At 39.7% G+C, this 18,551-nt stretch overlaps 1 protein-coding gene across 1 annotated transcript in view; it reads right to left on the bottom strand.

The window, feature by feature from the left end:
* Nucleotides 1-18,551, bottom strand: part of PITPNM3 (PITPNM family member 3) — a 332,363-nt gene that overhangs the window by 86,984 nt on the left and 226,828 nt on the right. Inside the window, exons 4-5 of the mRNA XM_069945444.1 lie at nucleotides 7,844-7,920; nucleotides 7,192-7,427 (exon numbers count right to left, since the gene is read on the bottom strand). Of these exons, the coding sequence (XP_069801545.1) occupies nucleotides 7,192-7,427; nucleotides 7,844-7,920 (313 nt within the window). The remainder of the gene's footprint in view (nucleotides 1-7,191; nucleotides 7,428-7,843; nucleotides 7,921-18,551) is intronic.

The following is an 18,551-nucleotide window of genomic DNA, read 5'->3' as shown; positions in this document are numbered from 1 at the left end:
CTTACCCAGGGGGATTTGGGAACCTGCCTTCCTGTGTTGCAGTAAAACCAGAGTAAAGTAGGACTGATGCGGATAGTGGGACATTGGTGCAAATATCTCACTGAAATAAGAAAGTTTAATCAATTTTAATTTAAACACATTTAGTCAACTTTTTATGTGGCTGGACAACCCCTTTCATATATATTTTATCTATGCTACTATTTGCTAAAGACTATGGGTTAAACATGTATTTATTATTCCAGTATGTTTTATAAAGATATTTTATCTCTTTCTTTCTCCTTTACTACAGTCCAGGGGAATCTGCCATTTTCTATTGCTAGGTGATAAGTGTTTTTCCTTCATCATTCTTCATGGCATAACATTGATATTATGTGCCAGCTGTTTACTCCCATACATTAACTTTTATTATATTTCCACTGATCCTGTGCATAGAAAAGGTTAAAGTTCAAATACAAGTAATAAAAGTAAAAAGCCGTCGAGGCTGCCTAAGATTTTAATACGTGAAGGCTAAAATCATATCTTTCTTTTTCCTACTAATCATGGGTTATGCATGGACTATGTGGTTCTATTGTGGTCCACATGCATGGCAAAGTGATAAGTTAAAACCTATTTAAGGAAATCACAAAAAGGCCCATTGATCAGAATTTTGCATTCATATTCTGAGATGTTGAAAACGCTAAGGATTTTTCACTTTGAAGCACAGCATGTGAGTAGGAAGCAAAATGGAAAGCAAGGCGGCTTTGTAATATTCAAAAGGGAACTGGGCTTTTTTTTTTTGCTTATTGGAACTGCTCTTACCGCTGTGTGAAGTATGAAAAGCTTTCGGACACTAGATGTACAATAGAAAGAGAACTGAATACTGATTTATGGTCCATTTCTGTACACTGTAACTTGTGCCTCATATGAGGCTCTATTATTTCCATATGTATAGCATACTGAAACTTGCTTTGGGTAACTCTTTGTATAAACTATGTACATTCAAGGTTATTCTAACATTGAGCTCTATCAAAGGGAACTAGAGTTCCAAACTAGAACCCCAGAGCAGAATGTTTCTGAGCAACAGTATTGTTCGTCCCTTGGTTACAGGGCTTGCTAAAGGTAGCCATACACTTTCAATAACTGTTGGATGAAAATTGTTTGATGGACAGCCATCTCTCCTGATCTTCCAATATACATGGCAGTTCAAAACCACACAAAAACAAATAACCATGACCCTATTGGCTATCAATACAGATCAGCCCATATTTTAAGCTCTGTGATTTACTAATAGTCAATGACTTATCTGTGTATGCATAAAAGGAGGTGTAAGAAGGGAGGACCCTTCTTCTCCAACTTTCAGTGTTCAGATTAGTCCCCTTCATACTTAGCGGAGCTGCTGCACAGGCAAGAGGTTAACCCCTAAAGTAAGGGCCCTATTACACTGAAAGATTATTGTGCGAAAGATTGTTATCGTTCGAATTCAAACAGTAACCTTTCCGTGTTTATACAGGCAACGATCAAATGACTAATAAAAATATGTTTGTTGTTAATCTCATGTTTTGTGTAGGGATGAGCGAACTTTTGAAAAGTTCGGTTCGATCCCCCGAACTTTCCTGAAGTTCGGATTCTTACGAACCAAACCGAAAACGAACCTTGCAATGACGGCTGAATAATTGCAGCTACAATAGTGGGAGTGTGATAGGGTATAGTTTCATGTAGTTGCAGTTGCTATTACAATGAAAAAAGTGGAAAAAATCAAAGTGCAAAAATAGTGAAAAAAAAATAGCCGGCAAATCGGCAATAATGCCGACTCCTCTAATGGTTAATATATTTAATTAATAAAACACATTTTCATTGTAAAAAAGTCACTTTCGTTGTTCAATAATTTAATTAAAATGAATCCGTCATTGTGCAATTAAATATACTGTTAAAATAAATATATATATAAATAAATGTATATTTATATATATATATTTATTTTTTTACAGTATATTTAATTGCACAAGTATGGATTCGTTTAACCCTTTAAGGACATGGCCCATTTTCGTTTTTACGTTTTCGGTTTTTCCTCCTTGTGTTTAAAAGGTCATAGCACTTGCATTTTTCCACCTAGAAACCCACATGACCCCTTATTTTTTGCTTCACTAATTGTACTTTGCAATTACAGGCTGAATTTTTGCATAAAGTACACTGCGAAACCAGAAAAAAAATTCAAAGTGTGGTGAAATTGAAAAAAAAACCGCATTTCTTTTATTTGGGGGAAATGTGTTTTTACGCCATTCGCCCTGTGGTAAAACTGACTTGTTATGCATGTTCCTCAAGTCGTTACGATTAAAACGATATATAACATGTATAACTTATATTGTATCTGATGGCCTGTAAAAAATTCAAACCGTTGTTAACCAATATACGTGCCTTAAAATCGCTCCATTCCCAGGCTTATAGCACTTTTATCCTTTGGTCTATGGGGCTGTGCGAGGTGTCATTTTTTGCGCCATGATGTGATCTTTCTATCGGTACCTTGATTGCGCATATACGACTTTTTGATCGCTTTATATTACATTTTTTCTGGATTTGAAGCGACCAAAAATGCGCAATTTTGCACTTTGGGATTTTTTTGCGCTGACGCCGTTTACTGTACGAGATCAGGAATGTGATTAATTAATAGTTCGGGCGATTACGCACGCGGCGATAGCAAACATGTTTATTTATTTATTTATTTGTTTACTTTTATTTAAAACCTGGGAAAAGGGGGGTGATTCAGACTTTTATTAGGGGAGGGGGCTTTTTACTATTAACAACACTTTTTTTTTTTTTTTACACATATACTAGAAGCCCCCCTAGGGGACTTCTAGTATATATACTTTGATCTCTCATTGAGATCTCTGCAGCATAGATATGCTGCAGAGATCCATGAGATCGGCACTCGTTTGCTTTTGGCTGCTGCAGCCGAAAACGAACGAGTGCCGAGCCGAGGACGGCGCCATCTTGGACGCGTCCCCGGCCGGCATCAGTAACGGAGATCGCTCCTCCGGGACAAGGTCCCGGAGGAGCGATCTCCCCCACTAGACACCAGGGAAACGTTGCCTCCGGTAATCGGAGGCAGCTGTCAACTTTGACAGCTGCCTCCGATTAGCTAATTAGCGGGCACGGCGATCAGACCGTGCCCGCTAATAGCGGCGGTCCCGGGCTACACGCGGCACCCGGGATCGCGGCACTTCAAAGCGGGGCCGCCGCGCGGCCCCGCTTTGAAGTGCAAGTGAGGACATAGGACGTACCGGTACGTCCTATGTCCTTAAGAGGTTAAATTAAATTATTGAACAACGAAACTAATTTTATTACAAGGAAAATGTGTTTTATTAATTAAATATTAATTATTACAGGAAACTATTAAAGCCGTTAATTCATATTTCCGGCAATAGATTTCTGTCATAATTAATACTTTACTTTAATTAAAACATCAAATGTTTCTTCTAATTATGCTATCACAATAGCATTATTAGAAGAAACATTTTGAATCATATGTGTGCTCAGCTGATCAGCTGATCGGCTGAGCGCACATATAAAGAGCCGGTCCGCAGCACAGTGACTTCATTGTGCTGCGGACCATCGAAGAGGACTCATCGGGACATCAGAGGGTGAGTATACAGCTCTCCCCAGCCCCTCCCTAGCACTGCACCCACCCCAGCAAGGAAGGGGGGTCACTTAACCTCTTCCTTGCTGGTATGGGTGCAGTCTGACATCAGTCTGGCCCCCAAGGGGTTAAGGGGGATGCAATGTATCCTCCCTTAACCCCTTGGGGGCCAGACTGTAAGCAGCGATCTGTAAAGATGCTGCATACTGTAAGGTGCACAACACCGCTCACAATGATGGGTGTTGTGCTCCTGTTTGCGTGTTTTTTGTATGTTTCTCCCTTTTTGTTTTTCAGATATCGGTATCCTGTGGATTACGTCGGATTCGATGGACTACGTCGATGACCAGCGGTCGTTTGCATTTTTTATTTGAATAAAAAAAAAATTTCACTTGTGTCTTGTCTTTATTTCTTTACTTTATAGACTTAGTAGTGGAAGCCGTCTAATAGACAGAATCCATTACTAAGTCGGGGCCTAGTGTTAGCCGGTAAAAAATGGCTAACACTAACCCCCCCATTATTACCCCAGTACCCAATGCCACCAGGGGTACTGGGAAGAGCCAGGTGCCAGTGTTCCCGGAGCGTCAAAATTGGCGCTCCTGGACTGGGGCGGCAGCAGGCTGGTAATATTCAGGCTGGGGAGGGCCTAAACCAATGGCTCTTCCCACCCTGGTGTTACCAGGCTGCTGTTGCTTGGTTTTTAACCCGTCTGGTTATGAAAATAGGGGGAACCCTACTCGTTTTTTTTTTTTAAATAAATAGATGCATTGCATCCCCCTTAACCCCTTGGGGGCCAGACTGATGTCAGACTGCACCCATACCAGCAAAGAAGGGGTTAAGTGACCCCCCTTCCTTGCTGGGATGGGTGCAGTGCTGGGGAGGGGCTGGGGAGAGCTGTATACTCACCCTCTGATGTCCCGATGCGTCCTCTTCGCTGGTCCGCAGCACAATGAAGTCACTGTGCTGCGGACTGGCTCTTTATATGTGCGCTCAGCCGATCAGCTGAGCACACATATCATTCAAAATGTTTCTTCTAATAATGCTATTGTGATAGCATAATTAGAAGAAACATTTGATGTTTAAATTAAAGTTAAGTATTAATTATGACAGAAAACTATTGCCGGCAATATGAATTTTTATATTAAATTGCACAATGATGGTTTCGTTTTAATTAAATTATTGAACAACGAAAGTGACTATTACTACGAAAATTTGTTTTATTAATTAATTATATCAACCATTAGAGGAGTCGGCATTATTGCAGAGGATCGCTAACCCCCTAATGCCGTAATATATATATATAAAATTTTACATGGACATGCAGTTTTCAAGCCCTTTCCTATGATTCTTGAAATTAAGCTGGAAACTTCTAGTTCTCTTGATAATCTGTAATACGTTTCTACACTATCTTGTGGTAAGTACAGTTTATTGGACATGGTTTAGAATGACACAGCCCTGTGTCATTCCATGTTCCATGAGGAAGAAAAATGTCTGCTGCACTGTAAGTTCTCAAGAGCACAGTAGCCCCTATAATCCATAAATGGAAAAAAAAAATGTGGGAATAGGGCCTCCGTAAAAAAAAGTAACCAAGAATGATTATTTTGACAGAAATCCAAGGATCTTTTGTGCAGAAGGGATAAACTTTCAGAAGATCAATTATCACTTCAGAACTTTATCAATCTGGGCTTTATGGCAGAGTGGCCAGAAAAAAAGTTTTGTGAAAAATAATGGGGTGGTGGCATCGTGCTGTAGAGATTTTTCAGTGACTGGAGCAGGGAGACTGGTCAGAATTTAAGGGAAAGCTGGACTGTGAAAAGTACAAAGATATTCTTGATGAAGACCTGATCCAGAGTGCTTTGGACCTCAGACTGGGCTGAAGATTCGCCATCCAACAAGACAATGACCACAAGAACTCAGCCAAGACACACAGGAATGGCCTACAGCTCTGTCAATGTCCTTGAGTAGCCCAGAAGAGCCCTTGATTTGGACCCCATTGAACATCTCAGGAGAGACCTGAAAACTGCTGCCTGCCAATGATCTCTATCCAACCTTAGGGTACATGCACACTGAGGATTTCTCATGGAATTTTGAACAGATTCAGCACAAATTCCATCTTTTAAATATGAACATTTCTATTTTCTATTGTGGATAATGGGCTTTTCGCTCATTTGTGCAGATGGCAGAATTTCCGTTAGGAAAATTCTGTCGCTGATCCGCTTTCTGCCCAAAGAATTTACATGTCAATTGTTTGGGCAGATTCCGGTAGAGGAATCCTATAGAAGTCAATGGGGCTTGAATTCTGCTTGAAATTCTGCTTGAATTCCGCTTGCATTATGCTCGAACTCTGCCAGAGCTTAATAGGTGAGGAATTTAAAGCAAAAAACGTTCCTCTTCCATACCTCGCCTGTTCCTCATTGTGCACATACCCTTAAACAGCCTAAGAGGATCTGCAAAGAAGAAGAATGTCATACAATCCCCAAATCTTGGTGTGCAAGCCTTGTGGCATCATAACCATGAAGACTGGAGGCTGGAATCATTATTAAGGGTATGAATACTTACAGTATTTCCATGCTAATTGTTATTTTTCAATAAATATATATATATTTTTATTTTTCAATAAATATATATATATATTTTTTTTATTTACTTTTTAGCACAAAGCTGCAAAATAACAAAATGTAAAAAAAGTTGAAGGTTCTAAAGACTACTCAATGTAAACATAAACATTTCTATAATATGCCATAGTTTATACATATTCATAACCATATGTACGTTCATTAGCATTTTGTTTACCTGATAAAAGAATCATTGAGTCTGGAAATTATAGACATCATTTAATGTCATTGCAATTATTTATTAAAATGTAACCCAATATCATAGTAGCAAAATTTGGGAAGGTTTTGCACCTCTATAAAAGCCACAAGTGCCAGTCCACCTTCAGATCTACAAACCCATACAAAACAGCATGGCGAGCATCTAGTTCAGCCAGTTAAGGTCATTAGAATGGTGGTTGGCCTTTGACTCCTGAATGATGCTCATGAGAAACTGGCTTTACACAGATCACAAATTTCAGTAAAGGATGCTAAAACAATATTGTGACAGTGTTATTGGTAGCAAGAAAATGTTAAAATTGAAATAGGGAGAATAATTCTAATTTCTAATAATACATTGATTGTTCTAATTCTGCTTTAAATCCCAAAAATGTAAAACATTGCTATGGGATGGCAAGTCAAGAGTTGCTACTAGAGATGTGCGAACAGTAAGTCCGGTTGTACACAAACCTGAATGCTCAACATTTGAATCAAGGTGACTGGGCTGTTTCCATGTTCTTCAGCCACTGGGATTCAAATACTGAGCCTGTGGGTTTGGGGAGAGGATGACATTATGAGAAAAATAAAAACACAACATAGAGAAGATGGATCACCCCCAAAAAAGAACAGAAAATAGTCAGCAAACATAATGGCAAACAATAATTTTAAAAAAATATATGTATTTCATTCTCTTCATTTTTTCTAATATGCTGAACTATATGATTATAACATCTTGATTGCAAATTATTAGAAGTGAATTTAAATTCTTACTTGTAAACCAGTGAGAAGGCTTCAGAACATATTGCAGGACAAGGGACCAGTTTAACTAAGATGTGTCCAAGAGCTGCTGGAAAATGAGCTCTGGTCACCTTCTCAAACACGGAGCTGAAGGTGTTGACATCAGCCATCTTGCTGTTGATATCCCCTCCTCCTGTATCGAGTATACTGCCACCATGAAGGACAAGAGCAAGGACTTGTGTTTTACAGCTATTTTGTGGACCCACATCCTAATGGAAAAAGAAAGGAAAATTTAAATTCTAATTCTATAAACTGTTCAGTGTTTAAAGTTAGGATAATTTACCCAAGAATCTGACATACTCAATTGTAAGACAGTAAGGTCTGTCGGGTGCCAATTGTGTGCACCAAGCAACGGATCTGGTAATGATTTTTGTTTGTAGCATCCAACACTGATATTTTAGTGAAGGTAAGCCATTAAAAACGTTTTTATATTTTTCAAGTATAACATTCCATGGCGATTTTGCGGTTCCTCTTCATAGTTTAAAGCCATTTTGCACCTCAATATTGGGACAGTTAACTACAAGGAACTGCTTATATCGGCATGATTTTGTGGAAAACATACGCCACAGATAGCAAGTACTGTTTTCTTTATACAAAGGAATAAAAGGATAAGAAAACACTTTACCTCATTGTCTTCATGAATCTCAAAACTGCTCTGTCTGGGGCATCTGTGTTTCCTTCCATGTACCCGGTAAAGATCTCCTATTAAAAAAACAAAACAAAAAAAACAACATGAAAAAATTTTATATATTCTGTTATAAAACAATAAGACAAAAGAGAATTGTTTAATGATCAGTTATTATAAACATGTCCTGACCACGAATTCCAATATAACTTTTTTCCATCATAAACGAATAGCCCAAGGTTGAGCACCATTTAGATTTGTCAGTGGAACCTTAAAAAGATTCATTTCATTTATTTAAAAAAAATTGCATGACACACAAGTTTTGCTTGCATACTTTTTTCTGATTATTTGTTAAACAATCTAAGTGTTAGGTGGACAGATTTATATGAAGTCTCAGACTTTTAATGAACGTGTACTCCCCACAGGCTCTGCTTTCTATGGAGAGCCATTTCATAGGAGCACCTCTGCTTTTTCATTTCAGCAATCTGGAAAGGTCTTGGGACCTAGATCTCACATCAAAACTTACATGTTAAACTTTTTTTTATTTTATTTTTAATTTTAATGATAAATATCCTAACCGCATACCACTAGAGATGAGCGAACCCCAAGCATGCTCTAGTCGATCCGAACCCGAACTTTTAGCATTTGATTAGCGGTGGCTGCTGAAATTGGATAAAGCCCTAAGGCTATGTGGAAATCATGGATATAGTAACTGGCTGTATCCATGTCTTCCAGACAACCTTAGAGCTTTATCCAAGTTCAGCAGCCACCGCTAATCAAATACCGAACGTTCGGGTTTGGATCGACTCGAATCCGAACCCGGATCGCTCATCTCTACTAACCACTCATCTTGGTCTTTTCTCCTAAGACTAACATCATTAAGACAGTATTGTGAACATATTAAAATGTATTTCAGGCCGTCAGAAGTCTTCTTCCCAACCATGGCCTTTCCAAAGCATTTTAAAGGGGTACTCTGACCAAAGCAAATTTTCTGTGCATCTCTAAAGTGCTCTTCTTGTAAAAAGGCTTGCACCATGGAACGGCTGTATTCTAGCGCCACTATTTTGTGCTGTGACATCAGCTTGCATCAGTGTTCACAGTAAGGTCACTTGATAGTTCTGGATATACTTAGACAGCATGCATCCAGGAATATCATGTGATCTAACTGTGGATGTCACAGGGGGAGGCGGGGCAAATGGCTACACTTTATTGGCTGTACTCTTGCTAATCACGAGAATACGGAACACAATCGCTGTTTCAGAAGAGGACGGTGGCACATCTAGTAAGAGGAGACGCCCACTGGAAGCTGATGTCACTGCACAAAATGGCAGCACTGAAACCTAGCCAGGCCGTGATTTTAACAGTACAACACTTCCAGTTGTCAGAGCTATACAGAAAGTGAGCTTTGGCTGAAGTACACCTTTAAGTAAAAAAAATCTTACTTTCATTGTGCAAAAGATTTGACTCCACTCAACATACTACACTATCACCAAAAGACAATGCAAGGCATTGGTTATTTTTTTAAATTATTTCTAAATCTGGCGCTTTGTCATACAAACTTTAATATATCCTTTAAAAATGAAGGGTGGTGAGTTTTAAGAGCATATCAACCCTGAAGTGAGCTACAAGTACAGATAAGCTGAATTTGGCCTTCCCACACAATGCTAGCATTACTAACAATCAGCGGCTCACAACATTTCACTGAAAGAAGGTTAATTAGAGCCTGCCCCATGGTGAATCAATACCTTAATCCATTAAATCATAATTAATGCGCTTTTCTTAACAGTGAGTTGTCGGATTCTGTATTGGCCGGAAAATTACTGACTGGAGTGGCTATGTTGTTTTAGCTCCCCTGACCTATATCTCTCTCAATTCTTACATCTACTGGACAAAGGGAGAGCTTATGATGCCAAACTTTTTTTCAGCCACATTTTTCTAACATGCTGATTAAGCAAAAATAGAGGGATTTTTAAATTGTATGTCACATCATGCACAACATAATTTTTCAACTGAAACCATTTAAAATGCACCTTGATTTTAAATTGCTTTTGATATGTCATCACTGTTGAGACCCATTCTGATCATAAGATATAGCCGCAGAGAGATCAAGATCCACTAACAGGTCAGCCTTGCATTGCATCAATATTTTACAATGTAAGTCTATGAGAAATTATTGATGGAATGTATGGTCGGCCAGGAAGTGGATAGTGCTCTTGCGATCTCTCCATAGCTATATGTCCTGGACAGAGCAGGTCAGAAAGCACAGCAATGTTTCAACTGTCGGTTTTGCTTCATAACAACTATCAGGTGGAAATATTGCTTTTTTAAAGAAAGGAAGCCCAGTTCCCGTTATCGGCGCTGGTCTTTTCCAGAGCACTGGGGGCACGTCCGCTACCCACCAGTGTGGCAACGTCCCCTTTGTGACATGGCTCCATTGATACTAAAGGAAGCCACTGGCATCCCTGTGCCAGCGCCAATCTATTAAGGTAAAAAAAGAAATCACTAAGATTTTTCTTGAATCTGATGCTGCTAGACTTCCATTTTGATGTCTGATGACTTGTCATAAGTTACTTGTAGTAAAAGTGCCCATTTCATTTTTTTTTTTAAATGTCTGTTAAGTACCTTTTTATTACTGTTACATACTAGTTGTGGCATTCCCTGCCCATCTCCTGTTCAGTCCCAGAAAAGAGGAGCCACTTCTAATTCAGTCAGTCTTAGGGCCCTATTCCAGCGGACGATTATCGTTCGCATAATTGTTAACGATTAACGACCTCACATGACCGCTATTGCGAAAGACTTGAAAATGTTCACTAATTTCCACGGAACGATAATCATTACTTATGATCTTATTTGCAATCGTTTTTTCGATCGTTGTGTTCGTATCTACTGCTAACGACCGAACGACGTCTTCTTCAATGCAGACGATTTGGGAACGTTATGCGAACGAGCAACGCTAAAAATAGGTCCAGAATCAAACGTTTGTTTTCAGTATGTCCTATATGTTCCGTAAGCTGTCTGTGTCAGTACAGTACTGAAGAGCTTTAACTGTTTTAGAGCTTAGAGCATTATAATGAATTATGATGCAGGGCATAGCCTGCACAATAGCAGGAATTGCTCTGCTGCCTTTGTGCCCAAAAATGCAGCTGGTGGGAATGACCACCTGCAATTTTTCAATATACATGACTTTTTAATTTCTCTTTCTTGAAAGGTGGATTGGCAAAATAGCATCATTTTTTTACAGCATTCACCATGCGGGATATATAATGGTTTATAGTTCAAGTCATTATGGACATGGTTACAATTTGCTCAGTGCAGTGCATCATTAGAGGAAGCCGGAAGAACTCTCTCTGCAAATGCCCTCTCCTTCCTGTGTTTAACATTCTGCACAATGTTTGCACTGGGGTGGGCCAGGCTGAAACTATAGGTTTCTGCCTGTTAGTCTAAGGGTCCTATTCCACGGGCCGAGCAGGGCCCGATCAACGATGTAAACGAGCGCCGATCTGCTAGATCAGCACTCGTTTACTGGGGATATTCCACGGCCCGACAATCGTTAGCGAGGGCTGCAGGGACATCGTTACCGATGTCCTTGCAGCATTTGTTACCTCTAGCAGGGCTTCTCCTCCGCTCAGATTTCTTCCCTGGGTCCCGCGGCACCTTGCAGCCCTTGCAGCATACATTACTTCTAGCAGGGCTTCTTCTTCACTCTGTCTTCCTCCCCGAGTCCTGCGGAGTTGCTGAGTGGCCTGACTAAGCTGTCAGACCGCTCTGCCAATCACTGGCCGTGGCAATCCTGGCCAGTGATTGGCTGAGCGGTCTGACAGCTCAGTCAGGCTGCACTGAAGCTGATGCTGTGCCGCGGGACCCGGGGAGTAAGACGGAGCGAAGAAGAAGCCCTGCTAGGTGATTTATGCTGCTTCTCAAATCGTCGGTGGCCCACCGTGCATCGCTATTCCACGCAGCGATGCACGGTGGGTGACCGATGATTTTAGGTTTGGGCCTAAATAAACGATCAGCTGATGACACAAACGATCAGCTGATGACACTTTAGGCCCCTAAAGTCTGTGGATGTATGCTAATGCATCTTGGAGCATTAGCTTAGTGTGAAGAAGCTGAATGGTGCTGTGCTTTTGCAGCCCAATGAAACACCCCGTGGGCTTTATCTCCTATTTTGCATTTTATTCATTATGCTTAGATCTTGACACTGAAGAACCTAAAAAAAAAAGTGTCATTTGTTGATTCCAGGTAAGAAGTCCGACTGTATATTTCCTTTAGTTTAGGCATTAAAAAGCTGCTGACAGAGCCACTTTAAACCTGCACAACCATTATAACTACTATAGCAGATCAGCTGTATTGAATGGAACTGACCTGCAATGTCAGACACAACCTGTTTTTCAGATAATGGAGAACCCCCATAACTGCTTAGCTAACAAGTTTTCACAACATTTTAAAAAGTGAAAGGTCAGATAATAAAATGCTGCCCCACATTGCAATTTTGACATCATATAGGATCTTGACTGTCTGTTGAACAATTCACACTGTACATGATGTTCTGACATTTTAGTGCCCAGCTTGATTGTGGAACAATTTACTTGCTCTAAAGCCGAAAAAGAGATGGTGCTCTTTTCTAAAATGTCTTCTTCTCTTGTCAAAAGTCCAGATAAAAAGACAGGACAGTGATCTTCACCTTCTATAAATACATTTAATTCACATCCTGCCAAGAACAGGTCTATTTCCAAAAGAACATGGATAATTTATTTTATAAAGGGCACCACTTAAAAAAAAAAGTAAAAAAAAAAGGCTAAATGACAGATGAAATTACTTATTTCGAAAGCCATTTTTTTTTAAAGATGTCATGACCTACAAAAAAAAAAATTACTTTCAGAACATTCTCTGGTCCTGGTATTTCTTTTTAAAACATATTTAGAAACTTCAAAACAGTTGAAAATCAAAATCAAGAAAGCATAAAGAATTTTGGGGAGCAGCTACTGCAGCCTGGAATACATCTACCTCAGTCAGCGAAGAAACAGAGCATTCAAGACATCATTTCAATATAGGTCCCCGTTTTATAAAAAAAAAAAAAAACCTACCCACAGAAAATAGGGATCAAAAGAGATGTAAAGCATTGCAGAGTGCATTTAGAGCCACTAAAAGAGGGTAAATAGGTAAAAAAAAAAAAAAGGCATTAATTGTCAAAGTCGAGTTTGAACCCCTGCAATCTTGAGAATGGGGCTCACTCACTGCCACTTTATTCATTGTCTATGGGAACTGCAAGAAATAACTGAGCCATGATGTGCCTCTTACCTCAAAACTATCTTAAAAAATCCCCACTGTCAAAAATGATAGGCTTGTTACAGGTAGTTTTTTTTGTTTTTTTTTAAATTAATACATAGAATTCTGCTGTTAGAGATGAGTACACAAGAATTTCCTTTCAGTTATCCTTTCTTCTATGATCCAGATATGAAATTTGTTTTATTAAGTATGTTAAGGGATATATAGGTTTACTTCTATTACAGCTTTTTATGATGATATTGAACCTGTCAAAAACAATTTCTTCAATTAGAAATATGCAATTAAATAAGGAAAGCCATGTTTTAAAAAAAAATTACAATGAAGTATCAGTTTCTTAAATAGTAAGAGAAACTGTTATTTTCCAAAAGTTTTGAGCTTTGTAATAAAATCTCTTCTTGAGGACCTGATAGAACAGAAGCTCACCTGCTCTGGCACTAATGCCCTTTTCTAAAGCTTGATAATGCATTACTATTCTCCAGGACTCTGCCTTCATGCAGAGAGAAGATATTATTCTTAAGCCTAGACACTATTTTAACATAGTCCAATTAAAATGAAATGGCACTTATAATTTCAGCAGGGAAATTTCTTTGTGCAGTTTCATGGGTTGTAAGCACACACACGGGAATTAGCATTCTAAATGCGAACCAAATGCCATAAAACCTAACAGAGCCATCTCTCCACCGACCCCTTCTTCAGCTTATCAAGAGCTGCACACTCTGGTTCAGCTTGTGTCACTGCTGCCAAGTAAACCGGTATTAGTTACGCACATCTCTCATCACTCACATTTGACAGACTCCTTTGTTAGATAATATAAGGGTTTTTTGGAGGTTGAGGATAATATATCTGTTGCGTTAACTATGGGCAGGTTAATGTGCGGCTTTCTTCCGATGTGATGAATAATGCAGATTTTATGCACTGTGCTCTTTCAGAGTTTTGCATGATAGCATATGTGCATTACCCAGCCAATGATCAAATATACAGTACAGTGCTAACAATGCAAAACTAAGGGGCTTTGTATGTTTATTGAAAAGGACGTTTATTTATTGTCCATATAAAAATGATATAGATATAAAAAAAAAAGTAGTACAATATCTCAATTTTTTTTTAACTCAATTCCTTTTGGTTTTTGTGATCTGTTTTTAGTTACTTAACTGGATCGTTCTTTACTTTTACAACTTGAAGATCTATCCTGGTCATGTGCTACCTTCAGGTATTAAAATTGGCCAGTCTTAGATAAAAATTGATGTACTCTCCACCCTCCATTACCCTACTGCTGGTCTGCTCCTCACTAAATCTAGGTCTCCATCTTAAAACAAGGAGGTGTCTGCTCAAAACTAGGACACTCCTTCTTTGTGTTAAGACCCAGACCAAGAAGTAGGTAGCAGTGGGAAACATTTTTATATAAAAGTAATTTACAAATCTTTTTCTGACGCCAGCTGATTTAAAAAATTTTTTTTTGCCAGAGTACCACTTTAAGGCTGGCTTCACACTGCCAATAAAAATGCAATGGCCATCACATACTCAAGCAACTTACACTTCTCCATCTATACCTCAACATGGTTTCATCAGCCTTCAACATGACCCCCTTGTCCAGTGTTCAGAGACCGTAATAAGGCTACAAAGCAACTGTAGTCTTGCTCATCACACATCATTTTCACACACACACACACACACGCTTATTACTGCTGTTCCATCCTCTCAAGTAACATATGGATAAAGTGTAGAACTATCTGAGCCTCCCCCCCCCTCCCAGGCAGTTGATCACTTACAATATTCAGGCAGTCACAGGACATTGCTGTGAAACCTAAAGACCACAGATACAACCCCGGACAGTAAGGGTCCTAATAGACGAATTAATAGTAAATTATTGCAAACACGCATTTTTGTGAGCGGCCTGGAATCGTTCTCCATAATACATGGAATTATAGCTGTTAGTTATGGTCATAATTAAACAATCAAGATAATAATCGTGATAATGAACAATGTGTACAAACACTGAAAGATTTGTGAAGCAAAAAAAAAAAAAAAGCTAGGATACTGAGAAAGAGTACATGAGTTCATTGTAGCAAACAAGGTAACCCCATACCCTAACATTAGAACACTGCATATGTATAGGGCACTATCCAGATTACCCAGAAAGAATTACAAAGAGATCTGTTTACGTCAGCAGAGATCTAGATTTCTAGTAAAATAAAATGCACTACAAACTTGTGCAAGCTATGTACAAAGTTACAAGTTATAGCAGTATGAAATATAAATACCCTAAAACACAACACAATTTAGCCATTAAAATGAATGGTAACATTTAGTACATAAATAATAAAGCTAGCTGCTGCTTCCACAGTATCAATGCTAGATTCGAGCAGTAAGCATATGTATTTGCTTTATAATCTGCTACCATCTGGACCCGTTTTGACAGGACCATAATCATTAGACCATATTTAAAAGCATTACTATCAGAGGGGATTACATCTGAGTTATAAGAGAACCCACCTGTAGCTCGTGCCCATTCAGTACAATGACGTTCTCCACCAGTCAATCTCCCATTAATAAATTAGATGATTTTTTTTTTCTCTGTCCAAATCGATTCATCTTCTAAGCTGCTGGAGCATTTTTTCTTTGGTTTGGGTTGTTTCCCAGTTTGCAGTTTCCCTGACTGAACATATTCCCCCAATCTGATATATTACACAATACACCGGAGAGATGTGTCATGATTTACTGCTGTGCACTTTTCTTAATCATTTTATAATAGTATAATCAGCAATAAAAGTTCTTGCTGTATATATATATATATATATATATATATATATATATATATATATATACACTTAGAAATGAGGTGAGAAGTATTATATTCAATTTATTAAGATATAGCAGATCTGAGCTTGACATTTCATGTTTTTGTGTTGTATTGTTTGTGCATCTTGTTAACTCCTAAAATAATAGGTTGATGTAAGGTTCCGGTACCTCTTCCAAGCAGGTGATCAGCACTGGCCCAACAAAAAACAATGTAAAGAAGCCAGAAGTACAGATGAGCACATTTACAGTAATAATGAAGTAAAGCGCTTCGTTAGCTCTGCAGTTGGCTTATCAGCCTGCTGCATTCATACGTAACAGACCCGCAGCGGATTTCTCACTGCGAATTCACAACGAAATCCGCTGCCGATCCCTGCCCTAAACACTTATGGGCAGACAAACTAGCAGCAAGATACCCATCCTGCTGTTAGTACGTCTGCAGCCTGCCCCGTTAACCCCCCGGCCCGCGGAGCGTATATATCACCTGGTCCCCACTCCGGCTTGCATCCGTCTTCACGTCCCGCTTAGCCAATCACTGTGCTACCGTGGGGCAGCCCGCTGATTGGCTGAGCGGGACGTGCCGGGAGCCCCGAAGCAAGGTGAAGTATACGCTCTGGCGGCCGAGGCATTAACGGACGGGCTGAGGACATACTAACAGCGGCGAGTTTGTCTGCCCATAAATATACAGGGCAGGGATCCGCAGCGGATCTCGCTGCAAATTTGCAGTGAGAAATCCGCTGTGGATCCGTTACGTGTGAACACAGCCTAAAGGAGAAGTCCAGCAATTTCTAAAATGTGGCAGCCTGAAATTGATTACAAGTAGGAATTTACCTCTCCCCGTGGCCATGGTAAGTGGCAGGACTGACCTCAAGATGCCTACCGGAAGGCATTCCCCCCCTCCCCACCAAGTCATGGGGAAAAGGCCTGTATAGGCTGATGGACTGGCCGCTCAGCCAATCAGTGACTAGAGCGGCATCCCATCCCAGTCACTAATTGGCTGAGCAGCCAGTCCATTAACCGGGTCATGATGTGTCAGCACCAGAGATCCTGTAGCCCAGCAGAGGTCCCGAGGCCAGGGGAGGGCGGATTAAGAGGGTGGGAAGGAGGGACAGAGAGGTTGTGCCAGCCTAATGCATAGTCATTGTAGGCCACGGCCATTTGGCCCAGGGCTGCAAGTTTAAAAGTTGTTTTTTAGGACAATAACTACATCACCTGCCGAACGGACCCCAGGACAGATGTTGGATTAAAAGCAGCTATCTGAAGGTACAAGCGATTTTGGGGGAGGGGGGGGGGGGTGGGAGTCATATTGTGGGTACAGAGTCACTTTAAATACAGTATATGGTCTTGTTCACCCTATTTTTGAATGCTGGACGTTATTTGACACGACTGGTGTTTACCATGTCAAACAAATGTAGTATCGGCCACATGATCAACACTTTTTTGAATTGGAACATGCCAATTAGCCATAGACTACAATGTAAAGTACAGCCGTGAGCTGTAATTTACATTGTGTGTACAGTCTATCATGTGCGGATACTGTTACAGTGTTTACAAACAACGACCGTGATTACATACAAACTGATGTAATGCTGCAGTGACATTAAACAACAACTGTTATTTAATAAAAAAAAAAAAACCCTTTGTGAATGTGGCCTTAATGACATATCAGTACACTTAGGACAAATTTAGATACAGTGGTTTGCAATAAATTAGAATATCAACCAAAAATTTTTTTTCAGTAATTCAATTCAAAAAGTCATTACATACAGAGTGAACTTTTTCAAGCGTTTATTTCTGTTAAAGTTAGTGATTATGGATTACAGCCAGGAAAAACCCAAAAGTCAGTATTTCAGAAAATTAGAATATTATATAAAACCAAATGAAAAAAAAAATGTTTTTAACACAGAAATGTCGACCAAATGAAAAGTCTGTACAGTGAATGCCCTCAATACTTGGTCGGGGCACCTTTTGCATGAATGACGGCATCAATGGGGCGTGGCATGGAGGCGATCAGCTGATGGCACTGCAGAGGTGTTATTGAAGCCCAGGTTGCTTTGATAGCAGCCTTCAGCTCATCTGCATTGTTGGGTCTGGTGTCTTTCATCTTCCTCTTGACAATACCCAATAAATTCTCTATGGGGTTAAGGTCTGGCAAGTTTACTGGCCAATCAAGCACAGTGATGCTGTGGTTAGTAAACCAGGTACTGGTACTTTTGCCAGTGTGGACAGGTGTCAAATCCTGCTGGAAGATTAAAATTCCATCTCCAAAAATCTTTTCAGCACAGGGAAGCATGAAGTGCTCTAAAATTTCCTGGTTGACTTTGGTGTTGATGCAACCCAGTGAACCTACACCAGCAGATGACATGGCTCCCCAAACCATGACTGATTGAGGAAACTTCACACTAGACCTTAAGCAGCTTGGATTGTGGGCATCTCCACTCTTCCTCTAGATTCTAGGACCTTGATTTCCAAATGAAATGCAAAATTTACTTTCATCTGAAAACAGCACCTTGGACCACTGATCAACAGTCCCTTTTCTGAGCAGCTGGTACTCCCCCTCATAAGACCCACATGACCCAAATTGGCAGGATATACCTGTTCTCACATGTCAGTACCTTATGTC

Source organism: Dendropsophus ebraccatus, chromosome 11 (genome assembly GCF_027789765.1).
Source record: "Dendropsophus ebraccatus isolate aDenEbr1 chromosome 11, aDenEbr1.pat, whole genome shotgun sequence".
Classification (NCBI taxonomy): domain Eukaryota; kingdom Metazoa; phylum Chordata; class Amphibia; order Anura; family Hylidae; genus Dendropsophus; species Dendropsophus ebraccatus.
The sequence above is the reverse complement of the archived record's forward strand: the minus strand, read 5'-3'. Positions and strand labels throughout refer to the sequence as shown.